The 24,051-nt window shown below is 39.5% G+C and overlaps 4 protein-coding genes across 5 annotated transcripts in view; 2 read left to right on the top strand and 2 right to left on the bottom strand.

The window, feature by feature from the left end:
• Nucleotides 1-1,509: 1,509 nt before the first annotated feature.
• On the bottom strand, nt 1,510-5,925 carry LOC104958172 (carbohydrate sulfotransferase 12-like). The gene is made up of 4 exons (XM_010785891.1): nt 5,814-5,925; nt 3,809-4,444; nt 3,408-3,550; nt 1,510-1,519 (listed from the first exon to the last, which is right to left on the bottom strand). The coding sequence occupies exons 2-4, from the start codon at nt 4,331-4,333 to the stop codon at nt 1,510-1,512; spliced, it is 678 nt and encodes a 225-aa protein (XP_010784193.1). The 5' UTR covers nt 4,334-4,444; nt 5,814-5,925.
• A 3,694-nt stretch (nt 5,926-9,619) lies between these two features.
• Nucleotides 9,620-14,564, bottom strand: eif3ba (eukaryotic translation initiation factor 3, subunit Ba). The gene is made up of 13 exons (XM_010785890.1): nt 14,371-14,564; nt 14,194-14,260; nt 14,059-14,105; nt 13,741-13,951; nt 13,576-13,648; nt 13,218-13,340; nt 13,033-13,111; nt 12,697-12,835; nt 12,456-12,581; nt 12,125-12,202; nt 11,584-11,692; nt 11,362-11,474; nt 9,620-10,165 (listed from the first exon to the last, which is right to left on the bottom strand). The coding sequence occupies exons 1-12, from the start codon at nt 14,562-14,564 to the stop codon at nt 11,374-11,376; spliced, it is 1,347 nt and encodes a 448-aa protein (XP_010784192.1). The 3' UTR covers nt 9,620-10,165; nt 11,362-11,373.
• A 2,810-nt stretch (nt 14,565-17,374) lies between these two features.
• Nucleotides 17,375-19,092, top strand: LOC104958162 (carbohydrate sulfotransferase 12-like). Of its 2 annotated transcripts, none has more exons than XM_010785872.1 (3): nt 17,375-17,667; nt 17,828-18,020; nt 18,511-19,092. In XM_010785872.1, exons 1-3 carry the CDS (start codon nt 17,576-17,578, stop codon nt 18,781-18,783), a joined length of 558 nt encoding a protein of 185 aa, XP_010784174.1. In that variant the 5' UTR covers nt 17,375-17,575; the 3' UTR covers nt 18,784-19,092. The 2 variants fall into 2 exon arrangements, with proteins under 2 accessions (XP_010784174.1, XP_010784175.1); XM_010785873.1 differs by having other exon boundaries at nt 17,626-17,714.
• A 1,343-nt stretch (nt 19,093-20,435) lies between these two features.
• Nucleotides 20,436-24,051, top strand: part of ern2 (endoplasmic reticulum to nucleus signaling 2) — a 24,478-nt gene continuing 20,862 nt past the window's right edge. The window contains exons 1-7 of the mRNA XM_010785889.1: nt 20,436-20,755; nt 21,742-21,859; nt 21,950-21,983; nt 22,191-22,263; nt 22,347-22,419; nt 22,527-22,649; nt 22,741-22,842. Coding sequence (XP_010784191.1) covers nt 20,666-20,755; nt 21,742-21,859; nt 21,950-21,983; nt 22,191-22,263; nt 22,347-22,419; nt 22,527-22,649; nt 22,741-22,842 — 613 coding nt within the window. The 5' untranslated portion in view covers nt 20,436-20,665. The remainder of the gene's footprint in view (nt 20,756-21,741; nt 21,860-21,949; nt 21,984-22,190; nt 22,264-22,346; nt 22,420-22,526; nt 22,650-22,740; nt 22,843-24,051) is intronic.

Raw genomic sequence — 24,051 nt, 5'->3', positions numbered from 1 at the left:
CAAATCATCGAGCTTGAACCGGGCCTACGTCTGTTTCCGGTGACTTTATTTTGAAAATCAATTCCTGACGGACGGCTAAAAAGCCCAATATTATAGAATTAAATGAATAGATAAAAACAAGGATAATTGTGTGTTATTGTTGAGTAAATAACAGTGTGTTATTTAGAAAAGGATAACAAATTCGAAGGAAAAAAAGATTAAAAACAATACGGATTTCAGTATTTTGAGGCTCTGAGCCCCATTTATTTTCCTCACGGACGGCAAAAAAAGTCAGAAATTATACGATTACAAATAAAATCAATAATCGTTGCTTGATATTGAGTAATAACATGTTTTTATGGACCACACAGCTTACGGTCTTCTCAGACACGACCGTATCCATGAGTCTCAAATGCACGCAAAACTCGGACTCAGAACTCAATGGGAATAGTTGGCGTATATAGGCACGCAAAATCGGACTTTAGCATATCTATTGCACGCATTTTACAATGTGTAAAGTTGTGTCATTTGTACGCAGACTGAAGAGAGTGGGTTGATGAAACACTTTAAAGAGCATCTTGCAGGTTTTTTTTTTTCTACATTTATGCTTAAACTTGCTTGAAAATTACAATTAAAAAAGTGAATGTAGGATTTGATATGTTTTACGAGACATAAGGGCAGGAATTCAGAGGGAAAGGAGCAATTTTGAGCTCTGCTCTTAAAAACGGCTTTTTTTTAAGGTCATACGTCAAACGCGTCATATTACATAACAAAGGGTAAACATCTCCGCTCTCTGACCGCGGGTATAGTTAGTAGTTGCGTTGTGTTTTAGTGAGCTGGTATTTTTCTGTAGTTTTACATTGTATTTCACCATTTGTAATCATGGTGCAGTATTGTGTTTGTGCAGGTTTCACAAATACCAGCCTGTCAGGACATAGAGTCCACAGTAAAAAGGACCGGAGCTAGCGTTCGTTCCTGGGTGCGTTGTGCATCCACCTCCCTGCAGCACATACTCTCCACAGCTTTATCAGGAAACCGTATTACATCTCTCTCCCCCCCTTCGCTGCTCTCTCTCTCTCCCCTCCGGTACACGGCACCGTAAGACGTAGTGTGGAGTTGCATTAGGTAACGCTGTGGTGGCTGTACTGCTCCAGCCGTCTCCTTTGTGTTTGTTTGTTTCCCCCTGTCTGTGTTGTATTACTTTGTAAAATAGTTTGTTTCTTTTATACTTTGTAAAAAACAAGTGCTTTAACACTGATGTAGTATGAGAACAATTTATGTGAAAGGAGGGAGTAAGATATGTTCTGATACCAAGCTAATTGCTGCTATTTTGAAGAATGATATTGAATGTTAACACTAGAAGTTATGCACAAAGAAACACTTTTATGTTGAAGACCAACCAAAGTATTTTTTGTATTTTTTATGACGGTTATTGAACCATTCCATTTTGATTGTATGTTTTTTATATGAGTTATGTACTATGCAAAGTTCAGATGAAGAACTCATTGATTTCAGTATTATTTACATACCCTAAAAGAGTCTGTAAGGAGGGATTGTTAAAAATTAAAATCAATATTTGATGATATAAGATAGACTAAACACCAGTACTTTTAACTGTTTTATTGTTAAAATACTTCCGGTTAGCTTACGCCTGTGGTTAAAGTTTATTTTGAAAAACTATTCCGGAAAGGATCTCCGAAATACCAACAGTAGCTTGACTTCAGGTTTTAGGGAAAAGTAACGATTGCAGCCGTTAAAATGTATTAAATGAAAAGTCAGTTGGGGGTCTTTTGATTTTGATTGAGCGGCAAGCAGCTAGTGCGAGTCGTGACTGTAAAACAAAAGGCAATAAAGTGTTCCTCTACTGAAATAGCGTGTCACAGACCTTTCTATGGATTGAAATACTTTAATATGATTATGGTTATAGTTGTACTTTATTCATCCCTAATCTCTGCCATTACAAACAACGAAACAAGAAAAGCTAAACTAGATAAAATGTGGCCATGTAATACAATGCACAATTAGACATTATGGTAAAACATTTTAACCAGTTAAGCCCCGAGCCTGTTTTTCAGGTCTCAGGCTAAAAAATGACACTCCCAGAACAATTGACTATATCTTCACTTCTAAAATGGGTAAATGAATAATATTTTTTCTCAAAGCAATGATGTCTGTCAGTTGGATGTAAAAAAAAGTCAGAATCAATATAAATGTTTTTAAAGTAAATTCAGATTGAACATAGTAAAAAAATGTAAATTATAGTGTCCGTCCAAAAAATAAACCATTACTTATATTGAAAACCACCCTTGAATGATGGGATAGTAGACTAAAAGCTTTAGGAATCCATGCTAACATATAAGTACCCTGTATCAAGATTGATGCAAAACAAGTATTTCCAAGGCACACCTTTATATGATCATTATAGTTATACAAAATAAGAGAAGAACAGGTATGAAATAATTCCAACTCATACTACAGTTTAAAAGGAGAGTGATTTGTAAAATATGCATAAAGAAAAAGTAAATCTGTTCAGTTCTGTTTCATATGTGTTGAGAGATGTATCCATAGATTTAGTCCCTCATGTTGCTCTCAAAGTGCAGCAGATTGATGCATTTAACTTCAACATTTAAAAAAAAATCTTCCCGGGGCAGCATGCCCCCGGACCCCCCTAGAGGAGGTGAGGTCAACCACCTGCCCACCCCCTGTCAAATTGTCCCACCCACATTGAGGATGCTTCCTACGCCCATGTTTATATTTATTGCAAACACTTGATGCTTCTTTAATACTGCAGGCCATCACCTCAAACTAAAGTGCCCCTTCCCTTTTTTTGCTTAAATGTTGATGAAAGCTAAGCAACACTTGAGTTTTACCTAGTCTGCAGCTCATTCATGGAATAAATGATTATGGTGTCTTTCGATTGTAATTGATAAATAATAATGATATTATTATGATGCAACAGTTGCAAATAGGAGATTAGTTTTAAAAGTAGGTATGATTGGTACCATTGAGGTCAACAAGGTCATTCTGCAATCACATAAATCCCACGTGGCAGGTTTTTAAGATGGAGGCTTACTTCTGTTTTTAGATTAAATGTATTTAATAAAAGCAAGTAATGAAGATTTAGTAATTCTCCACTCAGAATTATAGCTGTGCAATGTGCAGAAACATTTCAAAAACATAATTTAGTCTACGGAGGGATTACAAATATATTATTTTTGTGCAGGTGGCATTAGAGGGATTTGGATATATTACCATATTCCTGACTGTGGCCCTTGCTAATCCCTATACAAATAAAATGTATTTAACGGATAACATAAAAATACCTTTTATGAAATTGTCTTTGTGTACATATTTTGTGTGTGTGTGTGTGTGTGTGTGTGTGTGTGTGTGTGTGTGTGTGTGTATGTGTGTATGTGTGTGTGTCATACTTGGCAAAAGTGAGGTGGATAGAGGAGTTGTGTACGAGGTCAGGAGGAACAGCCTCCGGGTCGGTGTAAGGTTTTCCTGAGGAGGGCGAGATAAGAGACTGAGACAGGACCACCATCACTCTCTTCCAGTTGGTGCACGCCACCTAAACGTAGAATAAAGATGGAGAAAAGAAAAAGGAAATGAAAAGTGTTCAGAAAAACAAGAGGAGCTGTAAACTTGTGTGAATGTGTCTTTTGACCAGTGGCAAAATGCTTCAGTAAACATTCACTATGATTTAAATGTTCTTGTCTTCTTGTTATTTATTTTACACTTACATCCACTCACGGTTAAATCACCGCCCACATGTGTTCACAACCTACATGTTTCTACAAATAGACACACATAAACAAGGCAGCTGTACCTTGGGAACATAACAGTAGATAATCTGGTGGGTGTCATCCACTATCAGGTGATCCAGCTCCCTGTTTGGGATCTGCTCAAACGGCCGGGTACTTCCGGGGAATTCAACAGCGTCTTTCCCAGAACACACACCCATGATCCTCTGCTTCCTGTCCTCTTGCTCCCTATTGTCCGCAGTAGTACGACTCCTTCCCTTCTCCTCATCCTCCCTTGTTTCCTGCTGTCTCTGTTCTTGTTTTTCCTTCCCCTCCTCCTCTGTAAGCTCCTCAGCTGCTCCTCCAGTCTCCTCAGACACCAGTGTTGTGCTGCGAGCAGTAGTGGGGACGGGGGAGGAAGAACTGTTCTGGGGTCTGGACGTAGAGTGCGGGGACCCAGCAGTCGCCCGAGGGTGCAATGACTCATGTTTGGGCTCCTGTAGGGGGTAGAGGTTGAAGCCCCCGACGTCGTCCCAGTACACGATTATCAGCAGGATCATAAACAAAGACCCCAGGATAAACGCCACTCGTAGTCCACGCCATGTTCCCATGGTTATATTTGATCGGGTGCAGTGATTGGTGCAGAAAAGAGGAAGAGGTTATCTCAGCTCCATGGTGGCGGCCTATCGCGGAAGGACGCACTTCCTGCTTGCCAGCTGCAACTAAAAAAGAGACAGGAAATGTAACTTAGACCCCTGCTTTTACAGCCCTAATGAGGTAAAATTATGAAGCAAGTAAAAATACAAGAACTGGAATGACAACTGATGTATTCTTAGAAAATGAAACGCAACACGAAACACATACTGGGAACTCGTGGTGAAATACAACCAAGTACATTTAGCAAGTACTTAATGTGTAGTATGCTACTCTATACTACAACTTAATTTCAGAGATAAATCATATATAAACTATTGTAAATATACATTAGAGTTATTTCTAATTATCTAAACCATGTCAAAAGTTGAACTTAGTCTCTACAGTATGACATCAAAGTGTGATGGCCTTTGGGTATAATCTTTAAGTGAATATTTTTCAAGTATGTGTCACAAAAGATTTTTTTTTTGACCGGTGTGAATTTGCCCAGGGGCCGTGGGAACCTCAAGCTCCGCCCGGTGCGCTCAGCTGTCACGGAGATGTGAACAACCGTGTGGGGGTGGAGGCTCTTCAGTCCAGTGCCTGTGGAGGATTTACTCCCCTTATTGTCCCATAAAAACATCTGCTGTCAGGGAAAACAGTGGAAAAACGAGGGTCCTAATAAAAGCAGAATACCACCCAGACAGGGTTCTCATAGAGAAAGGCTCATATTTTTGGAAAATTATAGTTTTCTTTGCGGTTTTTCTTTCCACTTAGTTTTCAATTTAAACTCCACGTTGACTGGAGGGCCGTATTTTGAGAAATCAAAATCTACAAACACTCTCGTGGCTTGGCACGCGCTGTTTTTTTAAACACACGTGCGAACAAACACACGCAAAATAAAAAAGGAACAACAATGTATGTGGACAGTGTCGGTTGAGCTCAGTGCCAAGTATGCACTACACAAGTTTTATAACACTACTCGGGTACTATACTTGTGCTGTTTTTTTACGTGTGCTATTCATGAAGGAAGGCAGACACTGCTTTAATTGAGTTAATATTTTTCTATTTCGCACAGGACCCACCATCACCTCCTCCTCCTAGACCTCGGTCGGAAAAAAAACTAATTTATACAGTACACATGTTACAATGTGCCCTTTCACCGGCCGTTGCGGACACTGTACCTCTCTCATGCAAACGCACACTTTCCTGTTAGTTTACATGCAACAGCCGAGGATAGAATATATGAATTTGTTTTTTCTCCACAGTCTCCTCCGCTTCCTCCCCACACAAACAGCCTCATCACGCCGCCTCTGAGGTGCACGAACAGCCCGGTTGGTTCTGTTCCCTTTATGCCCTTCACACCGGGAGCATCACGGCGAAAATTAAACGAGTCTGCACATTAATCTGTCTGAGAATAAATACTGCAAGTGACCTAAATATAGGGTGTTTTCTTACCCGGCAGATGAGCTCCATGGTCGGTCAGCCCTTTGTCGCTGCTAGGTATCCCTCTCTCTGTCCGTCTGTCCGGTGGATGAGACCGGGTGGGATCCACAGACAGGACTGTGGTGGTCTGCTCTCTCCACAGACCGAAGCCAAATCTCGCGTTATTTGAAGAACATCCAGCCACACACTCCAGTTCCAAACACATGCTGTCCGGATTTAGGCTATGAAACCATAAACCCGCCTACGCCTATGGCAGTCAAAGTAAGGTCCTGGGACCCTCGGGAGGCCTCATAAAGGCGCCAAAAAGATACAAAAAATAGTATTATTTATAGCCTGCTCATGGTTAGTCAAATAATGAGACGTTTTTATCATATAAATGTCAAAATTACAAAAGATAGCCTACTAAATCCGAATTTGCCAATTATAGACTAAATCAAGACTTACTATTTACATACTGTATATGCCTCAGTAAAATACTTCTTGTTTTGCATAGATATAATTTACTATATTGCTACACTCTGTTTATTCATTAATATTGTCTACCACAAATGTAGCTCATATCAATTTTCTTGCATATTATTTATGTATTTTAGCTCTATTTTATGCTAGTTCCTTAGGCTTTTTTTGATTCATTTTTATTTTTATTTAAAAATGAGCATCGTTGGGGGGGAGCCTATCCAGGATTTTCATTTGCAACAGTCTACTTCTTTGTAATTGTTGTGAACTTCAGGTACTCAGTTGATATCATCTTACAAAAAGGAGTGTGCACGTATGTTCAACTCTAATGGGACAGGTGATAAGCAGAAGGTGAGCAGACAATGGACAAAGAGTAAATGGCTTACACACTGCAGGGCTCCAATATGATGTTTCAATCACAACTGCTCTTCATCAGATCTGAATAAATAAAGTTGTATCAAAGCACAAAATAACCAACAAGCAAAATTAGAATATAATGGGATATTTAGGCTATTCCAGAGCTATTGTACTGACTTTCATCACACTGAACATGTGTATCTATTTACCTGGAAGATGTGTGTAAATGCTCTCTACTTTTCTGGACTTATTTTGCGAGTCATAAAAGCCTAAACATGGAATAACCCATGATTAAATGAAGAGCTGTCTCTTAGTATTTATAACATCTTTGAGCTGAAGGGGAAATGATGGGTTGGCTGCTGTCTCCACATCAGAAGCACGAGGCGGCTGTCGACTGAAAGTTAAAAACACACAGATCCCGTTACTAAAAAAGTCAAAGATGGCATTTCCCCCAGAAAGTAAAATATCTTGGATGGTGCCACAACCTTCTCAGATTTACAGTTTGTTCCCAGAAGAAATATTGTCCTGTTTATTTGACTAAAATTGTTTGTCTCCTAAAGTGACATTCTACATTAAACAGAATGTTTTCTTACAGCATATAACAGAATAACTATCCTACTATCCTGCATTCATAATAAGTAAGTCAAATTACAAAAGTATAAGCATTAAAATATATTTTTGGAGTACAACAAATTAAAAGTACTCATCATGCAGAGCGGCCAATTTCAGAATAATATATATACAAAAATATTGTAATTATTGGTGCATTTATAATGTTTGTTGTATAGCTGGTAAACAATGGCCTAATTTAAGTACTTTTTAGACTGCTTGTTTATGCAAAGTAAGTTAATATTGTGGAATTAAAAGTACAATATTGATCTCTGAATTGTAGTGGAAAAGTAGTATAAGAAGCAGGAAAAGAAAATACCAAAGTACAGGGACCTTATAATTGAACTGAAGTGTGGGGGAAACTTCTGAAGCAATTGGAAACAGGACTCAGAGAGACACGAGGAGAGCTGGAGCTTTGATGGCAAACACTGACGGTTTATTTGGTGCTTCGGCCGGAGAATTCACAAGACAAGTAGGGCCACGGTCTGACCACACGGTAGAGATGCCAAATCAATTCTGAAGACCCCTTCTGTAGTTCAACGTTTTAACTAGTTCAGAGTGTAATAATCAACATTGTTCAATAGATAGACTAAACAGCTGAGGGACACTGAATCACATTTGTTGTCGCTTATAGCTCGGGGTCATCTACACCCCGAGAAGGATGTGTTCCAGGTGTCCCATAACAATAACTATCTCTAACCGAGAGTTGCCCGGTCATAAACTGGTAACAACAACAAAATGCTAGGGCAGCCCCTCCTTATGGGAGATAGCGGCTGCCCAGGGCTGGGCTTCTGCGTCAGAGCGAAAGATGACATGCATAGTATTGTACTTAGTTAATGTCCACCACTGCTTTGAATTAGATTAAGCTAAGGATCTGAGTACTTCTTCCACAGCTTGTGCAATCCAAAATATAGCAAATAACTTAATTCAAAGGTTTTTTTAAGTTAAATAAAAGATTGCAACATTTTAGGACATGGTTCAAGTAACATGTAACAGATGGTAAGGTACATTTGTGGGCGTTACACTGAGTTCCTACCTGTCAGACTAATTCTTCAAGTCAACTATTCTGTTCACTGAGACAAACATCCCAGTGAACATTTGTACATGCATTAAGCTGTTAGGTTAATGAGGTGAAAGATCCCTGCAGCTATAGAGTCAATACTTAAAGTGGAACCAAACATTAGACCTGTGGATGAGTAATGAACCTTAAAGCTGTTGGCACATGGAGAACCAACTGCTGTCTGTATGCTGCAGGATTGGTTTGTCTTCAGAACAGTGACGCAAATCAAGCCATTTGACAAGCAACAGTTAACCTAACCACAATCTCAGAACAGTGTATTTATCTCACAAAATAAACTATACTTATTTTACCTTCCCATAGCAGATTAAATGACTCGTCAGTCATGGTAGGGATGGCTTCATAAATGCATGAGGAACACTTTCAGCTTAATGAGAGGCCAGCTGTCCAGAAGAATAGACAACCTATGATCTCTGCTGCATCTTCCAGGACCACAAAATGCATTCAATGTGAAGCATTGTGTGACTTTGACTTACAAATATTTTTGAACTATAGTGAGAGAGACATATTTATATCATCTGAAGTACATTTTAGTGACAGCTTAAGGGATCAGTCAATGGTTTATTTAAACCTCTGACGCAGTGACCTCTGGAGGAAACTCAGTTTTAGGATGCGCTTTAAAAACAGCAGATTCTGAGAAGACTTATCCGTTTATGAAATGAGATTTCTCTTACAAACAATAAGGTTTATACTCATCTCATGAACTGAAGACAAGTGAATGAAAGAACAAAAGCTTAAAAAGGAGATTTAAAGGCTACAGCAGTAGTTTTTGTAATAAGCATTGCATTATGTACATGCCCAGTACATTTACCAATGGTTGTGTATGGTCGACAGAAATTATGCCAGCAGCTTGACTTCTAAGAAAACGTTTTTTTCTTTGTAATATAGCTCTTATATTGAATTTATTCCAACTCCAAATAATCTAAGGCTTCAGATAAACACTATTTATAATCAATTAATCCGGTAGATTTTTTATTAGATTAAATGTTTGGTGAATAAAATGAGAAAACTGTGAAAAAAAAGGCCATCCAAGTTTCTCATAGCTGTAAACATCTTATTTTTTCAGTTCAAATGCCAAACATTCAGATAAATGGGATATAAAACATATGAAAGCAGGAAATCCCCATAGTTGAGATGCTGCCATTTTAGAATAATTGTTGTATCTATCAACTAGTTGTTGGAGCTCTAGATAATTACTAGAATGATAAATTGATTATTAAATATGTTGGTAGTTTTCTGTCCTGTTGCTCCAGCTGGTCTGAACAGCACTAGATTCAGATGCTCCCCTTTACAAATAAAAAACAAACACTTAGACAAATTCAGGTATCTTCTGTTTGAATGTTTATTTAAAGTTATTCCCACTTCGCACCACCTCCCTGTGTGAAAGCCTAGTCTGAAAGGAGGAGGATACAGGCCACTATAGTGCCACATCAGCACGTTTATAAAGAAGGCTACTTGTTTTGTCACAACACCTTCCCCCCCCACTGTTACACCACTCTGTGCTGCCCTGTGATAACACACTAGCATGGTGAAGCTAGTTCCTAAAACAACCCCTGGAAAAAGACGGTCCAATAAGAGAGGGGCTGAGAATAGAGGGCAGGTGACTCCAATTAATGAATAAAAAAAGAAGCAGGCAGTTTTACTAAATTTCAGGATCCACAGAGCGAAAAAAAGTGGGCGGATGATGGTGAGAGTCAATGGGAACATTTTGAAGTATCCTCTCTTGTCCCTCGATGAGACGTGCTTTGATGATGTCACTAAAGATGAACGTTGAGGCTCGTGAACCCCAATTATTCACAGCGTGGTCCTCGTCCTTCTCCAATCAATGACGCAGTTCCTCTCCTCCTTCCACACAAAATCGGAACTGAGACAAAGAAAGACAAGATAAATCAGGGTGCATTAGTTGTTTACATAAAACTGATTGAGAGAATAGTACATAGCTGTTGCTCCCAAAGTATGGTTCTTCCACATTTGAGTCAATGTATTTCATGACTTTCCCCCTGAATTTTGATGAGCAAATATGTACAAGGTCTTAATAGCATGGTTATTTGAGAGAGCTGGCATCACAAATGGACAATATGACTAATATTTAGGTTTATGGGGAAATAACTATGTGTACTGAATTTCGACTTTATTTCTGTGTTCCAATTTGGGATATAATTAAACGTAATAAATAGAGAATAAAAACATTGGTGACAAAAAAAAAAATCCATGACTTTGTGACATTTTCAGTTTTGTTCCAAGTATCTTTTCAGGCATGGAAATAACATTTCAAAATACACGATCCCCGGGTTTCGCATGAACACCGTTAAAAGGCTGAATTCATTGTGCAAATGTTGAATTTTTCTGCTACTTCCTAATACAATGGAGATGACTGTATTCTAGGTTGTGCTGCTAAAAAAAACACAGAAAATGCTGCTGTAAATCTCAACAACAATGGCTCTCAGTGAAACAGTCCCCATCACTGATCCAGAGAACATGCTCTCCACAGTTTTCATAGTCCATCTATTCAATGGAAACTGGCTGCACTTTGTTGCTGTTGTGTTCCGACTCGCTCATCTTTGTGACGCAGGAATTCAGCAGGAACTTGATGAATAAAAGTTGCTCTTGTTCTTCGAGTACAAAAAACAAGAGCAACTTTCGTAATATTAATTTGAAACTAGACAAAGACTAAATGAGTTGGCAGATAACAGAAACCAGCCTTTTTTCATTCAAATATGAGATTTAGAAGCTATTGAAGGCGCATACCTTTTTTTACACAAAATTAAGTGGGTGTTTTTACAACATTTTTGTTGTTAAGTTTTGAAGCAGCTTTTCACTGTTTTGAGTATCACATTCTTGAATACATAATTTAAAATATAAAAAAATAACAACATGGTCAGACATATCTACGGGTAAATGAAAATATATATTTGTTCTAACTGATGTAATATGACCATTTAACAGTTATTAAACATGCGGACAAGGCAAACCACTCACTGGAAGCTATAAAATTACACACTTTGGAATCTTTGAATAAATGTGAACTGTTTGTTGGCAATATACAACATTGATGGTTACCTGCGTAGGGGACTACAGATCTCCAAAGGGAATGATTTCTTCGTTGATAAAAAACTCAATGGTCTCCTCCTCCCAGTCTTCCACATTGCTGTCCAGCTCATCAGTTTCCACTCCTGTAACACAGGAATTAGTCATTAGTTTTCTTAATCCAAGTTAAAAACTGTGAAGGGAGGGAACAACATGTGAGAGAGAGGAGTACAACATGTGAGAAAAGGGTCCCACCTCCTCTGAGCTCGAGCCGGGCCTCCTTCTGATCCAGATAGGTCTGCTGCGCTGTCTCTCTGAAGCGACGGTAGTCGTCCATCATGGACCTGCGCTTGTCCACCAGCTCCTACTCAAACAAATTAAACATTCAGTTTCATAAAACAGAACGATATCCGGGGTTGGAAACATGCTCAATAAGTTGTTCTGAATAACTGGATGGCGAAGCTTTGTCGTCTCTTGTTAATCTTCTGTCTTACCTGCATTTGTATTATTGTGTAAACCACTTTGATTTACGAAATGTGCTATAGGAATAATGTTGCCCTGCCTTGATGGCTCTAGTATGAAAACTAACATTTTACTCCATGGTGAGTTTGAGAGCATTCAAATCTCTTCATGATGGAAACATTTTAAATCCCACAATTTCATTATAATATTTGTTAACAAAGTGGTTAATAAAGCAAAGGAGAAAATACTGAAATGGCCCAAATAGTAAATAAAAAAAGGTAGGACATTGATGTGTCATCAGAGTGAAACAGTTAAATAAAGGAACTAGACGAACCTTAGAAGCCTTGGACTGACTCAGACGATCCTTCTGCTCAAAGATCTTGGAGTATTTCTTCAGATCCTTCTTGATGGTCTACAAGAGAAAGAGGGACACCCATTTTACAAGAAGCTTCCACAGTCACAAATGAAAACATACGACAAATATAAAATGGAGTTTTATGTGTTGCACTGGTACACAGGATGGTGTGAGCCTCAGATCAGAGTTGGAATCAGGAGCCGCAGTGCAGCTCTCATACGAGGTGTCAGAAAAGTATTTTAGTCTGTCATCACTGGCTACACAAACACATACACAGTCTATACATATATATATATATTTTAAATGGTACCTTGGCCTGTTCCACACTGAGCAGAGTAGTAGGTCTGGATCTCCAGAGCAGCTGGCAGAAGCGGTCCTTGCTGTTCTTCTGAAGTAGACGGCCCTGGAACGTCCACAGCCAGTATGCATTGTCCACCTAGACACACACGAAACAATATATGAATAAAGGCTCATTATTAATTCACACCCATCAACAGTGAATTCAGCTCTGGAAGGAAAGGAGCATCAAGCATCCACAGAGCGCCACGTACCTTGTGGCTCCACCAGGAGACGGAGGTGACGACATAGCGCCCGGTGGGGTCCCACTCTACGTCGGAGGCCATGTAGTGCTCTGCTATGTTCATCATGGTGCAGTCTGACGTGTCCACGAAGGTCAGAGCTCCATTCATACTGCACGCGCAGACACAGGAACAAATAAAAGATTATACACACAGTTACACAGGAGGACAGTCACAAGTGCATATATAAAATACTGTGAGCCTCAGATCAGAGTTAGAATCAGGAGCTTAGCTCTCATACGCTGTGTCAGTTATTTATTATGTCATCAGTGGCTACTTGTTTCTGTCAATCACACAACTTTCACTGACCTCCTGAGTCCGGCCAGCACCAAAAACTGTCCCTGGGGGCTCCAGAAGATGCTGTTGGCCTGCTGCTTGTCGTACGTCTCTGTAGACAAAAAGGACAAATTGTCACATTTGGTGGAGGTTAACTGCACATGAGACTGTGAAACATGATGTCAATAGGACATTTAGCATGTGCCCTATATACTCACTTATGAGCTCGATCTTGCCGTTGTTCTTGACATGATAGAAGGAGACGTTGATCCTGGGAGGCTCTCCGTGGAGAACAGCAAACTTGCTGCCGTTGGGTTCCCATGCAAACGCTATGATGCCCTCTGGATGGACAGAAACACAAGAAACAATTAAACACGGTTCTACAGGAAAATTAATTAGAAAACACTTCTTTAAATTCTAACTGAATGACTTTCAAAGGCTATATTGGCCTAAACGTTTCTACAACAATTTTCCAAAAGCATTAAGGTACACATTGATGATTTTTTTTACACAATAAATAAACAAAGCAACATTAGCAATTAACAGTAATATAAGGTAGGATAACTAAACTCTTACCCTTCATCTCCACCACATCAACAGGAACCTGCTTCTCTCTCATGCGGAAGATTTCAAAGTTGGTGACCACGCCCTGAAAAAGATGAAATAAATGTTAAAAAAAGAATTCTCCCAACCAGTGAGGTCTCAGCTGTTTCTCCTCCTTCTCTCCGGCTGTTTACTTACCGGGGTTCCTTTAGGAGTCCTGTCCACCTTCACACACAGGTAGTCTCCGTTTCTCTGCCAGTGCAGTTTGCAGTCGACAACATTGAAGAGATTGCGGACACGGATCTCCTGGCGGGTAGGCATCTGCATCAGAGTCACCCTGGCTGGGATATCTTTGTCCTCAGGGACCCAGAACGCTATAATGTTGTCACCGGGAGACCATGAGAAGTCCCTGTAGATACACAAACATACGGATTAATATCAACATTTCTATATAGAAAGCTATCAGTTTATAATCAGGACAAACAAATCGTAAAAGACATGATCAAAGACACTTACTTGATGCCGGTAATCTTGAGACTCTTCTTGTCGAGCAAGCCCATAGACTGAAAGGAGCAGAAACATGGCTTTAATGTCTCTTGCAGACTTAACATAAATAAATAAAAGTGTAATTTTTACATTAAATGTACTTACTGGAGCCTCATAGATGCTCAGTGTGTCTAGGGTCATCCTGGCAAAGAACTTTCCATCGTGGCTCCATCTGAACAAAAAACATTAGCATTATAACATATTGAAAACACTGCTCGAGAAACGAATGTGAATCCAACATTGAGGTTAAATAAATGTGGACAATGAGAGAGCCAAACTGACTTGAATATGGGCCAGTGTGCTGAACTCTCGCAGTGGAAGCCTCTCTTCTTCTGTCCGGTCAGGATGTCCCAGATGATGATGGCCTGCGGGTCCTCCTTGGTGTCCATAAGAGGACTGAAGGTCACCACATACCTGCACACAAACACAACAACCACACATTGAGCCTCAGACAATTCAGAAATAATGCCGTCCATCTAACATTAGTCATCAATCATACTTAATAATTTAAGCAGATTTATTTAATACTTTTGAACCAGGACCTTCAGTATTTTTGAGCAAGTAACTTGCATGATTTTTTTTCTCACAACATTTGTTTCAATCTGTCAGATACATAATGCATCAAATTGTTTTCACCAATGGACATGTGATATTCTAATTTAGAAGACCTTAACTTAACCATATTTGACACGATTCTATAGTTTTGGAAATATTTCCAAATGTAGTGGTTTTGTTTGCATATGATGGAAGACCGGACAGTTGGCCTCCAGAGTTCCTTTCTAGTTTAAGATTTGCATTGAAACAACTTCATGAGAACAACATTCTTAAATCTTAATGGGTGCATCAGTTTCTAGGGGTGCACCGAATGGGAAATTCTTGGCTGAAACAGATACCGAAAATAGGAAACAGTTAGCCGAAAACCGAATGCCGAAAATGATTAATAGAAATATATATATATATAATGTATACATTTTTTACCAATGTTGTTCAGCTACCTGATTATGGAAAAAGACATGATTATGGCAAAACTTAACTTAAATAATAATCACTATTATGGGTCCATAAAACATCTATTCTGCACTTTTGAATGCATACAGTACATTAATTCCAAGTCAAGTGCATTTTCTTTTCTCTGTAGGATAACTACAACAAAGTGCATTCAGAACAAAGCCAAGGTGCTTTAAAAATACATAAACATCTAGGCCAGTAGGCCTACAACAAATATAGTTTAAATAAAGACTGTAACAGCCAGACCTTCAACAACAACAATAGCACCTGTAAGTTTGGTAACCTAACGTGTTGTTGTGATGACGTAATCAAAACGCGGCGGCAAGCACGGCGCGCGACCATGCTCGCCGCTGGCTCACAGCCAACATGTCTGCCGCTTGGAGATATTTCAAAAATATCAGAGTGAGAGGCGCGGATTGCGATTTGTAAAACGTGTTCAGCTGACATTTCTCGAGGGGGTGTAACTAAAGACTTTCACCACTTCGGGATTACTCCACCACTTAAAATCAAAACACCCGGACAANACTACACTACACGTCGACTATAGTAAACTACTCTAGGTGCTTACTATCACCTCATTTGTGATTTGTCATCGCTGACTTTCTCAATGGGAGAAGGGAAATGTCCCTTCTCCCATTGAGAAAGTCAGCGATGACAAATCACAAATGAGGTGATAGTAAGCACCTAGAGTAGTTTACTATAGTCGACGTGTAGTGTAGTATTCATTCATATAGTTACCCGTATCCCTTGTTATGGGTTTGTGCACTGAAGGGTTTGACAGTTCTTTCTGTATTCATTTAAATGCACTTTGTAATGTGTCTGGGTCAAATGTGACCAAAACGTATGATTTTTTTGTTATTACTTGAAAAGTGAAAAAATAGTATTGCTACAGTACTACCTCTTTGTGTTGCATTTCTCTTTAGCTGTTTTTTTTGTATGTCAGGAAATGTATTAAGACTGCTAATATTGTATTCAGTAAATGCACTCTGTGATGTGCCTGGTTAAAAAAAAAAATAACCTGAATATTTGACTTCTAAAGCAAACAAATGTAATGCTACAACTGTGCACTTTTTTTTCAGATTCTGTTAAATTAATGCTAATTTGTTGTGTTTTTATGCACTTCTTGACGTACCTTTGTTAGATTAACAATGAATAAAAATGGCATGTTTTTCATCGCAGTAATATGTGTTTGTTTAAAATGTGTCACTACCCGCTTTTTACAGGCCGCTGAATGTCTGGCCCAGCTGAATTTTGTAATTATAAAATCTGGCCCAACTGAATGTGTAGTTGAATAGCCCTGATCTAAACCCTCAGAGAGTCCTTTACCTCACTGAGCTGTAGTTATCAGCCTCTCAGTCTGACAGGAGAGGACTCTCCCTCCACCTCTTTAATAACAGCGCCTTATATCCGGGTGCTAGTGGAGCACACTCGTGAACTGTTAGCGCATCATTTTACAACTAAAGACACAGCTACACAAAAAACGCACCATGTGTACGGCTCATGTGTACGGCTCTGAGAATCTGCCTTGGTACAAAGTAGCAGTGAAAACATGGTATGGAATTTCATTGATTTGGGCTTCCTCACAATAAGCAAGTGGAATGGATTTGATAATGAAGCACTGACACAGCGCACTACAACGAGTTGCGAGCGGATAGACCGATTCACTGACTTTCCGCATAGTAAAAGTGGGGGGGTCTAAACTAATCATTTTAAAAGGTTGGGGGGACTTGTCCCACCCTCATATAATGGCTGCGACGCCCATGAATATAAACAGTAACTTCTGTCATTAAAATTATAACTTTAAGGTGTATTTATTATATTTGAGCAAAGATGTTTGGCTATACCACACAAGGAATAATTCTACACAGAAACTTGTTGAATATTATACTGCACGACCAAGCAATGAATTTGGATAAAAGACGTGTTTTAAAGAAAACTTTTAGCCCACACCAACAAAATCCCTACAAAAGAAACCAAGCCTGCACAATAATTTAACACCTCAGTAAAGGAATCTCTTCCACAAGTCAATAAGGAAAACAGTGACACTAAAAATGTGTCTTGACAAGAACTAAATGCCAGACAAACCACACACCTCAATGACAAACAGGAAAATAAACCATTTAATCTGGGTGTCAAACCATAATGTTTACTGTATGATTTCTCACCTTGGAATTTTTTTTTCCACTTCCTTTATAAAGCTGTGTTTTTCTCTGTGCACTGATATAAAAACAAATCGTTTACTCCTCAAGGGCTCGTGTTATGGAATCATAGGATTTGCATAATAACAAATCAGTAAAAAATATGAGAAAACATATGAAAAAAAGGCACAGTAAATAGGATAATCTATGTATCTATTGCATAAAACTAAAACATTAAAATCACAACTCAAAAAGAACGCCGCTGAAGATCTGCTCTCGTGTTCCTGTTTGTGTCTTTTTCCAGGTTTTGGAGGCATTATGGATCTTTGTCCCGCCACCTGATGGCACTCAAGCTCCAGCACTACACCAAGTTTCTGTTTGTGCGTGACCCTTTTGTTCGTCTTATCTCAGCTTTCAGGAACAAGTTTGGAAAGTGAGTGTCTAAAACTGGATGGTTAGACAGAGTGGGTGTGTTACTGTGTAAGTGTTTGCGTTGTGGGTGAGGCTGAGGAATGGGCTTCACTTTTGATTAAACAGCAGTCGTATCTTTGCTGAATTGTGAAAAGTGTGTGTATTTGTGTGTGTGTTTTCAGGCCTAACGAGGACTTCTACAAGCAGTTTGGTTCGGTCATGCTGCGTCGTTATGCTAATCTATCGGGCAGTTTGCCAGAGACAGCGGCGGAGGCGTTTGCAGCAGGAATCAAACCGACGTTTCAGCAGTTTATCACATACCTGCTGGATCCAGAGACAGAGAGGGAGAGTATCTTCAACGAACACTGGCGGCAGGTATTTATCTCACAGAGCAGTGTAAAGCCGCACTTAATGCAGCTTGGCATTATTCATGAGTTGATGTACAATTCCCCTTTGGATGATCATATTTATGCTGTCTGGGATTTATTTCAGCATACACATTTTAGTATGAGGCCTACTTTATTTTCTTCATAACATATGCCTCAGCTCGGTTAATGTAATTATTTACACAAAAAAAAACGTTCAATTCAAATCACACTAACATCAACAGAAGAGGTCAAGAGCAAAACACAGATTAAGCAATGTGCCAACATTTGTTTAAAACTGGCCAGAAAGATGTGGAAGTCGAGTTTAAGTCTACCGTACTGGTAATTCCAAGACCAAGGGGCCGCTAGATTTATTTTCCAGTCTCAGTCACATGTGGCAATTTAAACCTCGCCAGGGGTATTGGTACTAACAAAGTCATTAACAGACCCAGAAATTAATGTTGTTTTCAAATTGTATGCCTGCTTTTTGTGTGTTTCAGGTGTACCGTCTGTGCCATCCATGCCAAGTGAAGTATGACTTCATTGGACGACTAGAATCCTTAGAAACGGACGCGGAGCACCTGCTGAAGCTTCTGGAGGTGGATCATCTACTACACTTCCCTTCAGGGGCTCGAAACCGAACTGCAGCCAGCTGGGAAAGAGACTGGTTTGCACAGATTCCCATCGCAATGAGGAGAGAACTGTACAAGCTGTATGAACCTGACTTTGAGCTGTTTGGCTATCCGAAACCTGACAGCACACTCCACCAGTAGACAGCACCGAGAATCAACCACCTGCGCACAGCCAGCAAATGCCTTTAAAAATCAGTCTCTGATGCTGTTCTTTAGTTTTTTTCATACCTCAAATGACAGAAGTGCCTGCCAGTATTATTTTATTTTTGTCATCTTTTCATATCTGAAGCACACCTGTTTACAAGCTGCGTTATCACAGTCTGGTTTCTCCATGTAAAGGCACTTTGAATAGTATTTTGTGAATAGAATGTTGGTAAGTCATTGGAAAAGACTGGTGTCAACTATTGGCTTTCATCTCTCTGAAGGGAAATAAAGTTTTTTGTAACCGTTTGACATTCTCTTTTTAGATTTACGGTGTATGTGAAAGACGTATTCAGATCATTGACTTCAAGGGGTAGTTTGTGTGTTGTTAAAAAGGGTTGTATGAGGTACTTATCCATAATTATATTACTTACATCAGATGGATGATAGAGCAAACTAAGCGATGGAAGCCGTGGTAGACCAGTAACCTCGTGTTCTGCAAAGTAAAATAGGGTTTTTTTTTGTAAAGAAGTTTTATGGCGTCTGGCCCCATCAGAATAGGCTGACTGATGGCAAGGTTAATCATGTAGAGATATTGTTTTAGGTGGCCAAAAATACATTTGCTGATGCCCTTGTCAACAGCAGTACATTGTTTTGATTCTTTGCTATCGTCTTCTCCAAACTTTGAAGATGCCCCGCGTTAATTATGGTAGATAATGCACTGACTACGGATACCTTTTATAACTCCTCCAAACTATCCCTTTTACTAAGGTACTACAGCAATTTACAATGTTAAAAACAATATTTAGCAGGAAAAGCTTCTCTATTCAAGTTTTTATTAAAAGCCAAACTCAAAAGATCTTACAGTTTAAACATTTTGTTTTCATATATTTTTTTGTATCACGTTTCATTCACCAGTGCTCTTTTTGTTCTCCCTCTGCTATTAATATAGCTATTGAGGAAGGCAGTGTAGCCAAAAATATTAGGGGTACAAGCAGGTGTGACCTGATTTTTGTGTATGCATGCATATATCTATTACAGGCCTGTTTAATACAGTGTATTGGGCATGGGCAGATGTCACATAAATAGTACTGTTACTTATGTTGGGTCTTTCATAACAATTTTACCCATTGATAGGGTCATTCTGCATCTTAAGCTCTAACAAAAATGTAGTGGAGTAAAAAGAAGGCCTACAATATTTGACCATGAAGTAATCTAAGCGCCTTTTTCAGGTGCTCAAAGACACTTTACAGTGGTGATAAAAAGGAAATAAAATAAAATATAAAAAGTTGAATTGGATGGAAGTAGCAAATGTAAATAAAGAAATTGAGCCTACAAGTAGGCTATCTCAAATGTAAACAAGTTCACTTCTTGAGTAAATGTTCTTAGTAACAGCCCACAGGTGCTGTAGGGAGTGTATAGAGTGAACAAACAATACTGCCTCCACTAGTTTCTATTGCACAAAAAGCCGCTCTTGTTGCGTTGCAACTGTCCTGCTGTCCGTTTCCACGTGTTCCAGTCGTTTCTCAGGCCCCGCCCCTTCTGTACCAAACCTCTCCCCTCATTGGCTGGGACTCATGCCACTCCGTGCAGGGACACGATTGACCCGCCTCCTCTCAGCTTGACAGTACGCTCAAGACGTCACTGGTTTCGTCCCAACACGGAAATATGTAAAAGTGACAAGTGAAGATTGTTATTATGTATTCAAAGCGGTGCTTCTAGCTCAGCTTTCACCGTTTGGACTACCAGAGCGATGTTAAAAGGCCTGTGTCGGTGCTAACTAATTTTGTGAGAGATGGACGCCTTCCGCGCTGGAAATGGAGAGAGAGTTCGACCTCTGTTGTTAGTTGAATAGCGTTTAGTCCTCGGTTTGTTCAGAGCCATGAAACAAAGTGTTGCGGGGGTCATGGGGGCTCTGGGACGACTGCTGCTGTCTCTCCTCCTGATCTCCTGGGATGGCAAGCTATTTCAGGTATAACGTTTCTACTGTGTATGGGTGTCACTTTTGTTGTTATTGTTGTTGTTTTCTTGTTAAATACTGTTCGGGCAGAAGAGAGTGCAACTGCCAACCCACTGTGTCTATTTCAGGCTCGAGTAGAGTTGCCAGGATATGATGATTAAGCGTTAAGTCCAAATTGCTTGAAGAAAGTTAATACTGCCGGTGTGTGTGAGTGTACGTGTGCGTGTGTGTGTGTGTGTGTGTGTGTTGTGTTGTGTGTGTGCGCGCGTGCCTGTGCGTGAGTGTGTATGTGTGTTTGAAGTTGTTCATTATCATATACACAGACATTTCAATTTTTGCTATTGAAAACCTTGGTTGAACCCTCCAATAATGGTCATTAAATATGTATGTGACATAAAATATAGTTTGATATATTTGTGGCAGAAAGTTATTCTATATATATATATATTATATACTGTATATATACATACACAGAGATATTTTTTGGTAAAAATCATTAGTGACCTGGATATCAACATCTAATTGAGGATTACTGTATGATATACTGTGTAATAATTTCACACGCTGAGTACAATATTGTAATTCTGAGCACCTGATGATTCAGTGTTTGCAATTGTTTGCTTGTGGTGCTCCTTTTTTTTCCTTTTTTTTTGTCGCCGGTTGCCGTCCGCTGGTGGGTAAATATGGGAGTGGTGAACACACACGGTATAAAATAGTTCCCAGTATAGGATATAGTGTTGGAAGGAGGAGGGGTTATCAGGATATCCTGCTTAATGAGAAACACAGTATGACTTTAATAGAGCACAAACTTACTGCAGGGCAGGAGTGCCAACCCCTGGCTGAGATGACAAACACGCACACACCACGCACACACCCAAACACACACAGACACATGCTGTAGTCAAGCTGTGCTGGAATATCAGATATAGGACACGGTGACTGTCGGACCACTAGCTTAAAGTTTCTCTCTCTCTCTTCTCTTCCTGACGGCCCATTAGGTTGGAGGGGTCAGATCAGTCACTCTCCCAGAATCCCTCCTGTTTGTCTCCACTCTGGACGGCAGTCTGCATGCTGTCTCCAAACAGTCCGGAGACATCAAGTGGACCCTCAGAGAAGGTTCATACACAAAAACATCAATACTGATTCATAGACATTTGTTTCTATTTTAAAATAAGGCTCGTGAAATTGTCTTTTAATTTCTTTCAGACCCTATTATTCAAGTACCCGTCTACCTCACAGAGTGAGTAACACACATGTAAAGATGCCACCAATTCCTAGGAGCATTGAAGTCCATTTTCCCATTATTTTGTTCAGGCTTATACAGCTGTTTCTTTAAGATAAACATATTGATTGAGACGAAGGTCATGTAAAAGTATCCTGCTGAAAGAGGCAAGAGTAATGAAATATTTGAAATAATCAAAAGGCAGTATGAATGTTGTTTTTGTAGGCCCGGTTTTCTCCCAGACCCCAACGATGGCAGCTTGTATGTCCTGGGTGGCAAACACAAGGAAGGCCTGATGGTAAACCATGCAGCATGTTTATTTGTGTGTTAGTCTGTATTTGTGTATCATTTTATGACCCCTTTGTTTGGATGTACCTGCAGAAACTGCCTTTTACCATACCAGAACTGGTTCAGTCAGCTCCCTGCAGGAGCTCTGATGGTATCCTCTACACAGGTGAGACTGTGTGAGACAGTTGTCAGAGATGAGGAATGATAGACACATAAATATTTTTGAATACTTCAAGGCTATTCGATAATGTGTGTGTATGTGTGCACTTGAAGGTAAAAAGCAGGATGTTTGGTTTGTGGTGGATCCTGAGACAGGCGAGAAGCAAACCAGTTTAACCACCTCCACCTCTGAATCCATTTGCCCCAACACTCCTCTGCTCTACATTGGACGCACAGGCATGTCTTGCAAGAGAAATGCACACGCACACAGCACAATTACGTCTGAGGTAATTTCATGCTCTCCTGACACCTTGTTTTTCTTCTCCAGAATACATGATAACCATGTTTGACACCAAGACACAGGAGCTGCGATGGAACGCTACGTACAATGATTACTCTGCTCCGCCTTACGATGAAAAACAGGACTACAGTACGTCTATCAAACACACATTCAGTCATGCAGGGTTTAATAAACAGTATAATTTTAAATTTTTCTGTGTCAATATTATGACAACCCTGCAGAACCTGCTTGTAGTATTTAACAGCAATATAAAACATGTCTAGAACAAGTGCATCTGAGAGGAATTACAGTGATATAGGTAATAACTGCACCTACTTGCCTTATGTTTGAGGAATACATTTAAAGTGGCAATGCTTAAGATTTAAATCCTGGTTGATTTGGGTTAACTAGAGCTGCACAATTATTCAAAATTGTATCAAAATCCTAATATGGACTAGTGAATATTCAAACTGCAGTAAGCGCAATATTTGGTAGATTTATGAAAACATTCTGAATGAAGCAAGTAACATCCTACAATTGGTATTGAAAAAAACCTTGTTTTGTACAGATTGTACTAAAAATCACTCATCATTTTATTTATGTCACAATTACAGTATCTATAGTTAAAATAATCACAACTATTTTTTTTTAGAGTATGCAGCCCTCTTGTTGAAAGCAAATGCAGTTTCATACGACAGTTCATAAAGTATGAGAGTGTATGTAGTTAGTAGGCCGGCTGAGTATATACCTGCAGCTCTTCATATCTCAGCTCAATGTGGCTGCACCTCATTGTTCTACACTGAACAAAAATATAAATGCAACACTTTTGTTTTTGATCCCATTTTTCATGAGATGAACTCAAAGATCTAAAACATTTTCTATAAACACAAAATAACCATTTCTCTCAAATATTGTTCACAAATCTGAAAAAATCTGTGATAGTGAGCACTTCTCCTTTGCCGAGATAATCCATCCCACCTCACAGGTGTGGCATATCAAGATGCTGATTAGACAGCATGATTATTGCACAGGTGTGCCTTAGGCTGGCCGCAATAAAAGGCAACTCTGAAACATGCATTTTTGCTTTATTGGGGGGGTCTGGGGGGGTCCGAAAACCCTAGGGTTAAACCCTAACCCTAAAATGTCACCCATCTCCTTCGCATAGAGTTGATCAGGTTGTTGATTGTGGCCTGTGGAATGTTGGTCCACTCCTCTTCAATGGCTGCGAAGTTGCTGGATATTGGCAGGAACTGGAACACGCTGTCGTATACGCCGATCCAGAGCATCCCAAACATGCTCAATGGGGGACATGTTAGGGTTAGGGTTAGGGTTTTAACCCCTAGGGGTTTTTCGGACCCC

The sequence above is a fragment of the Notothenia coriiceps genome, unplaced genomic scaffold, assembly GCF_000735185.1.
Source record: "Notothenia coriiceps isolate Sejong01 unplaced genomic scaffold, NC01 NC01_scaffold00028425, whole genome shotgun sequence".
Lineage (NCBI taxonomy): Eukaryota > Metazoa > Chordata > Actinopteri > Perciformes > Nototheniidae > Notothenia > Notothenia coriiceps.
The sequence above is the reverse complement of the archived record's forward strand: the minus strand, read 5'-3'. Positions and strand labels throughout refer to the sequence as shown.